Genomic DNA, 7,377 nt, shown 5'->3' with positions numbered 1-7,377 from the left:
AAGCAACCATTCCTTCCAATCTTCTCTTGTAGCATAAAGCCATAAACCAAGAAAGCAGTGAGTGACTCAAGCCTGGCTAATTCCCCTAAAATGAAGACAGCTACGTACGACAACACATGGGCCTGAAGCCTGGCTTAATGATCATGTGGGTTTTGAACGTACTGGGGCTGGGCTTGATGGGCTGGTAGATACTTGGGATAGTTTTAGTCCAACAGTATGTATTTTGGAAATAATGAGCCTAGCAAATTGTTGGACTTTTTAGCTGAGCCTAATGACATGAGGATGTACCCAGCTTAGGGGATTCGCAATTTTCGAGCAGTGGGAATTTATTTTTGGAGGGCTATATATGATTTTTTTTATGTGTATGAAATTTAAAATAGTAATGTATAATACTTTATAACTCAATATGTGCTATAAACAACAACTAAATACATGTTAATATAGTTATACTGTATATTTTAATCAAACTAATCAAGTGCATTTATAAATTATAATGTCGTACGGTATATAATATATTGATTATTATAATAACAAATAATATATTATAATTATTTAAAAAAAGTAAATGAAAAGTAAAGCAAAGAAGTCAAAACAAAGAAAATGAAAAATACTGTAAAACAGGAGTACTACACAAGAGCGAGGGGCCTACGGAAGTTTCAAACTTATCCTTCACTCTTTCTTGTTTAGTTTAGTCACATAGAATTTTTACTTTTTATATTGTAAATACAAAACTGCAGCAGCAATGTGAAAAGGAAAGAACTTAAAAGAAAAAAGAAGGCATACACCAACATAGATAGATAGAGAGAGTAACCTGTGAAAGCATTATGAGCAAAATGTTCTGCAACTGTGTGGGAGATTTGTTGATGTGGTGAATCAACAAAACTTCTGACCTTACAATTTTTCTACATATACACACTTTCTCACAGAATGTACAGATTTTTTCGTGAAATGAACAAACTTTCTCACAAGATACACAAATTTTCTAGCAACATGTATAGACTTTCCCACAAAATGTAGACTTTCCTACAAAATATACATACTTTCTAACATAATGATCACAATTTCCCACATAATGTACAAACTTTTCCACATAATGTATACACTTTTCCACAAATTATATACTCTCACAATGAACACACTTCCCCACAAAATATACATACTTATGTGACAAAATGTAAAAACTCCCCCCCCCCCTACACATTTTCCCATAAGATATACCTCGTCTCATGCAAAGGTACAGACTTAAATGTATAAACTTTCTGAAAAAACACTTTCCCATAGAATATACAAACATACCTACTAAATGTACAGGCTTTCCCATAGAATATACATACTTTTTTACAAAATGTAGAAATTTTTCCACAAATGTACATGAACGTTAATAAATGAAATCAAAGGGAATAAATCATTTAAGTGATAACCTAATGGTAGTAACGTCCTCTCGTAGTGCCTAAATCCAATGGTTCTAATATTTCCCCCTTTACTATCAACCTATTTAAAAAAATATACATGTTATGAAATAATATTTTGATATAAATGTAGAGTGTTTTTCTGAATTGAAAGGCTAAATGAGAAGTCATTTTTGAGAGTTAAGAGGAAGGACTCATGAAACATGGTTGATTCATATTTGTGGACTTGTGGGACTATGTCTGGGTTAGTCCTAAGTCCTGAAGATCAGGTAGGAGTAGGATCCATAAGGAACTCGGTTAAGACAAAAATGAACATAATGGAAGTAGGAAACAAAATGAGATCGCATATTCATTGCGGGGACCCCGGAAGTTATATGCATAATTAAACGTGAAATAAAAGGCTGTTTCTTTGTTAGTTTTATATTTAGGACCTTTGGATGATTACTCCTTAAAACCATGGTCCACGCAGATTCAGCTAGGACAAGAAAATATTCCGGCTTAATAATTGAGATAGACCATACCGTAGTCATCATAAAAACCAACTAGGCAACAACTCATTTAATGATGATAAAGAGTAATATAATACAAGTAGAAGAATGTATAGAAGCAACCAATTGAAACTACATACCCACATAGTCCACATAATAATGGATGACTTTTTATATATAACATATGTACCAATATAGCTTACAAAACATATACAATTCACATTAACACAAGTCACTTAAAACAAGTCATTCCTGATGAAAGAAAACAGGAAAATTCTTTTTAGAACAACCATAAGGTAACCAAGGAAAATGAAGAATTTATCCCACTTGAAAGTTAGACAAAAAAAAGTTAAGACACAAATTCATTAATGAACGGTAATGTCTGCATTCATCTGCTCATTGATCTTAGGCAAATTTGTTTCTGTTGTCTCCTCTTCCTGCTTTGGACTCTCCTTGACTTTGTAATTGCCATTAGTGTTCCGGCCACTGATCTGACCCTTAGTTTTGGGAGTGCTCAAAGTAGCAGGCTCCTCTCTTTGACCACCAAGGCTGTGACGCTGAGCCCGTCTGCATATACCCTCCTTTTCCTCCTGAGACGAGTTGATTACTTCACTGCAGCTCTTTCTCCGTAGTACACTGATTAGTTTTGGTGATTTGGGCCGAGTCAATGGCAACTGGTATCATATAAAGAAAAGAGTATAAGATTTCTCGCTTGCTTCAAGAAAATATGTACAATAATACAGCACAGAAGCAGTAAAATAACAAGTATCACAAATATGAAAAGACAAGATTTAAAGGATTTTCAGCAGATTTTTGTTGTTGTGGGTAAGCAAGTTCAGCAGAAGGTTTACAATTTATAGACAGGGTTGGTCTGAAAGTGCCTAAAACACCAAAATTGTTGCAAATCAGTTCAAAGGATTAAGGAATCAATGTTGATCTTCAAAATTTGGACTAGGGCCACCTCTAATGGCATAGGTAAATCCTAGTCCTTGAATACAAATTAAATTCAGTGTGATTCAATTTATCAGGCCCCATGATTTCTGTACAAATTCAGAAACCTTTTCCCAAGTCCATATACATCTGGAACTTAAGGGACAAGTAAAGAACTGGGGAAAGAAGAATTAAAAAACAGTACCTTCTTGAGTTCAGCCTTAGGTGGTGGGCCCTCATAGTAGAAACTAGGTACTGGTTTTGCCTTGATTACCAGGCTCTTTCTGAGTTGCTTGATAGCTGCTTCTTGCTCTTCCTAGAAACATTACAGTAAATTGTTTAAAGAAAGTGTGAAAACATCTTCATATGTGCAACAAGAAGCACATAAACGTAAGAAGAGACCAACATGCAGCTGTACACACGCAAAATGGTACATCAAAGCTACTAAAAAATGAGAAATACCTTGGTCCTTGCCTCGCATGCACTTTTCTCTGCCTCCAGAGCTTGGTGTTTCTCCTCTAACTTCATGTAAAACTAGATAAAAAGGAATGATAACAAAGATAAATGACATACTGGATTTTATTCAAATGTGTTGACTACAAAACAGATCAGCTGAGTATACATCGCAATTACTGATTCAATCAAGAAAGTACCTCCTTCCGTTTCTCTGCACGCTGAGCACTTTTAAATGATGGAGCTGATCCAACAGTCACCCTAGATTTAACTGTTCTCACAGATGCAGCAGTACTAAGCACAGCTAAGGATAATCCAATTCCAAAAGGGCATATACCAATCGACCATGTAATATTGAAAATAATTCACTCAAATATGAGCTTTTTAAAGTCAAACAAAGGATACGAGGAAGCAACAGAACAACTATCTTCTTCGTCATGATACTTCTTTGTATCAGATAGAAAGGGCTTCCTTAGTGACAGAGGTGAGTTTGGCTGAAAACAAATAGCAATTTTCAAAAATTAGAACCATATATAACTCCAAAAATATACTGCACATGTTAGCAAACAAAATACATGATCTTGTCCAGTCTCTAACTGCACTTCATATGACACAAGCAGCTAAGATTGCTGCCTTTTTTTCTAACCTCAAAACTTGACCCATTCAAATTCAAATGAAAAGGTATGCAAATTTCGGTCTTCATTGTAAACATAAAATGCTTAAAGAGTATCTATACTACAAACAGGATCAAAAGTTATAACCAAAAGTAGCAAACTGTACCAGTGTTCCTTCTAAACCACTTTAACCTTTTTCCTACAAAAATCTAACCCACATAGGAAGAAGACACCAGCTAATTTAGTTATAGCATATTCCATGCTGGGGTCTATGTTTGGTTTAGAATAAGAATAAAAATCGGTTTGAGTTTAGGCCACATCAATGGATTTGATTCTCATTGCATTTGTTGACTCAGAATTTGCCATCACAAGTTAAAGAAGGAATAGCAGGGTAATAAGATCCCATGACCTTATTGAGGATTTCAATTACCTGCGAATTCTTTGTAGCTTGGGGGGAGTTTGTATTGTTGGCTTTCAGTGAAGAGGTCACACCATTACCAGCACTTTCAGCCACAACAGAACGCGTGCATGAACCACGCTTTTCAGTTGCCAGAGAAAATGGTTGTGGAACAGTGTGGGTGCGTACATTCCCATTAGCAGCAGATCTTGATGCAGGTGACCTTGACTTCTTTTCTACACTTGACTTCTGAGCCCCAGTTTTCTCTTTTTTTCCCTCAGGCACAATAGCATCAAGATTTGTGGTTTTAATACCTAGCACTTCTTGATTCTCATGATGTTGGTCAAAAACTGAGTTTTCTTCAGTGCATTCCTTCACCTCATAGTCCCTTGCTTCAATGCTGTCTTCAGATATTTTCGGAGAAACATGAGCTTTATCATGGGAAAATCCATTTGTAGTCACTACAACACCATTTGGTTTCTTTTCCATGTGCTGATCTGTAAGCTCTCTCCCCATAAGACTGCATAAAAAAGTTATAGCTGGGCATCACAATGTGAAGGGGAGAAAAGAAAACCACACAAAATAATAGAGCAGTTCTGCTCATCTATAGTTTCAAATTTCAATACTTGTACGCTGTACAGAACCTTATCTCCAAATTAACAAAATAACAACTTCCCAACATGCCAAATTTGACAAAACACCATAACAACATCAAAGAATCTTTCCTTTTCCATAGCAGAGCATGTAAAAGTGTAAAACTCCCATGCTGTTTAGATAGGTTATTGAAGGACTCTCCAACTCATGCACAATAGCATATGATTAGCATCTAAGAACTCATACAAACATTCATATGACACTAAAAATAAAAGTGGAAAAAAAAATTGAAAATTATCAAGAAACCTATGACACTAAAAAAAGACCACCTCAAAATAAGCAACTCAATTTACAAAGAGAAAATATGCACTAAAATTGTAAAATCAACAACCATAAATGATTACAGGAAGATGAAGCTCATATTTCAAACGTAGTTTTATTGACATAGAAAACTCCTGAGTCAAAAAACAAAGGAATTTAGTACTCTAACAAGGACGTGACATGCTTCCTATATTGTCAGTTCATTCCATATAAAACGTAGCAACCCCAAAAATTTAAAAGCAAGTGAAGGATCACCTCAAGAGACAAGTTTGAGATAGAAAGAATATGTGAATCTACATCTTAAGGCAAAGCAAAATTCTCACACAGATCTGGTAGAGGAAAAATCTTATTACAGCTTCAATATAGAAACTTTTGTGCATGCATAACGTACATAAGGTTGAGTAAATCTTAAATTTTAATGGAATTCTTAGTTTCTCTTCTTCAATTTTTTTTTTTTTTTTTTGTTAATTTAAAACTTTATCCTATTCTTTTCACTTTGTTTCAACATGGCAAAAAGAAAAGGTAACATGGATACTAGGAAGTATAATTCACAGGAAGAACCATAGAATCTCTTCTGTTTTTTGGGAAGTAGAATAAGCACAGAATCATCTGGAAGCTCCCAAGGAAATTTCCACATTAAAAACAAAAGAGGACGACAGAAACAAATCAGAAAAGAACATAAAAAATATTTTTCTACAATCATAATCATGTTTATTGATAGGGAGTGAAAAAAAATAATGATAATAATTTCACAAAGAAGCATATATCCTAATTTACTCAGCCCAAATCCTCAACCCCACCCCCAAAAAAAGAAAAAGGAAAAAAAAAGAAAAAAAGAAAAGCAAAACAACATAGAGAACAAACTTATGTCATTAAAATGAAAGATAGAGGGTGTTCAATTTGTAGAGAAAATTCAAAATAAGAATGAAAAATTTTATAGAGCACCCAAATGTTAAAGAAGCCTAACGAACCGACAAATTCAAGCAAAACACCACCTACCTTATATGCAAAGCATTACAAAAATCTGCCATTTCTGAGCCAACAAGAGAAAAAACAAAACCATAACTTTAAAAAGCCGCCAAGACTCAAAAAATAAAATAAAATAAAGCAAAAGGCTTCATTTCTCACCTAAAGATTGGGACTTGAGCAAACCATCATAATTTTCTTATATAAGGGGGGGGGGGGGGGGGGGTGAGAGAGAGAGAGAGAGAGCTTCGAAGCTGAACTGAGAGCACCCAAACAAAAGAGATCGAGAAAAACAGCCACATTGCAAAAGAGAGTGAAAGAATACAAAGAGACATATGGAGATCAAAGAAACACAAACAGTACCCAGAATTTGAAATATACGTGAGGGAGATTTGCTTACACTTGGTGGTCCGATCTGACAAGATCTTCTTCCTTCTTGTTCTTCTTCAACACCCTCTCTCTCTCTCTCTCTCTCTCTCTCTCTGTCTCTTCCTCTGTGTGAGAGAAAAAAGAACAAAGACAGAGAAAATGTTTTTGTATGATTTTCCTTTTGTATAGCTCAAAAACCTTTTTTTTATCTTACCTTTTTTTTTATTTTTGGGTTTTAACTAATGTTTTTGAGGTTGTCGTTGGTTATATATTTAGCGGTTATTTTAGATTTTACTTTTAACGGTTGTGTTAAAATGTAGGTGTTTTTGTTTTTGGACGGAGAGAGAGGCTTGACGACGTTAGGCATCAAAAAAAAAAAAAGAAAAAAAAAAGAGACTTTTATAGATAAGGCTATTGGTCATGGCACATAAGGGGTCCGCCACACACGTAGGTTGCTGTAGGTACAGTAGGTTGTAACCATCTTGGACTATGTGGAAACTTTGGGTTTAGTTGTAGTTAATTAACTAAATTATTTTTGGACTTACAAAAAAATTTCTCAAAAAAAAAAAAAAGACTTACAAAAAATTAAAAAGAAAAAAATACACACATATTTGATCGAGTGCACTTGAGCATTGGACACATTATAACTTATAAGACTAATATATGACTAATTTTATATACGTGTCGTGTTCGTATCACGTCTAATGCTTTATTGTGTTAGATAAAAGTCAAACTTATAAAGAAAATTAAATTATTTTAGGATAAAACTTAGATAATTTTTTTGGTATTGTACATTAGATTTTGTTTAATTATTATACTGTATCTAAATTTAAATG

At 34.3% G+C, this 7,377-nt stretch overlaps 1 protein-coding gene across 2 annotated transcripts; it reads right to left on the bottom strand.

Annotated features, from left to right (window-relative positions):
- Nucleotides 1–2,042: 2,042 nt before the first annotated feature.
- Nucleotides 2,043–6,712, bottom strand: LOC112032244 (protein WVD2-like 2). Of its 2 annotated transcripts, none has more exons than XM_024065012.2 (7): nucleotides 6,573–6,712; nucleotides 4,325–4,811; nucleotides 3,686–3,774; nucleotides 3,481–3,574; nucleotides 3,290–3,361; nucleotides 3,033–3,143; nucleotides 2,043–2,571 (listed from the first exon to the last, which is right to left on the bottom strand). In XM_024065012.2, exons 2-7 carry the CDS (start codon nucleotides 4,805–4,807, stop codon nucleotides 2,263–2,265), a joined length of 1,158 nt encoding a protein of 385 aa, XP_023920780.1. In that variant the 5' UTR covers nucleotides 4,808–4,811; nucleotides 6,573–6,712; the 3' UTR covers nucleotides 2,043–2,262. The 2 variants fall into 2 exon arrangements, with proteins under 2 accessions (XP_023920780.1, XP_023920787.1); XM_024065019.2 differs by lacking the exon at nucleotides 6,573–6,712 and adding an exon at nucleotides 6,536–6,554.
- Nucleotides 6,713–7,377: the final 665 nt, after the last annotated feature.

This window comes from Quercus suber, unplaced genomic scaffold (genome assembly GCF_002906115.3).
Source record: "Quercus suber isolate HL8 unplaced genomic scaffold, Cork oak 2.0 scaffold_261, whole genome shotgun sequence".
Lineage (NCBI taxonomy): Eukaryota > Viridiplantae > Streptophyta > Magnoliopsida > Fagales > Fagaceae > Quercus > Quercus suber.
The sequence above is the reverse complement of the archived record's forward strand: the minus strand, read 5'-3'. Positions and strand labels throughout refer to the sequence as shown.

What these genes read in the sequence shown, in the direction of transcription:
- LOC112032244 (XM_024065012.2), bottom strand. Translation starts at nt 4,807, where the DNA reads ATGGGGAGAGAGCTTACAGATCAGCACATGGAAAAGAAACCAAATGGT. An exon ending in AGTTGTTCTGTTGCTTCCTC is followed by an intron (nt 3,575 to 3,685) that starts GTATCCTTTGTT and finishes AGCTGTGCTTAG; the next exon opens with TACTGCTGCATCTGTGAGAA. An exon ending in CTAAGGCTGAACTCAAGAAG is followed by an intron (nt 2,572 to 3,032) that starts GTACTGTTTTTT and finishes ATATGATACCAG; the next exon opens with TTGCCATTGACTCGGCCCAA.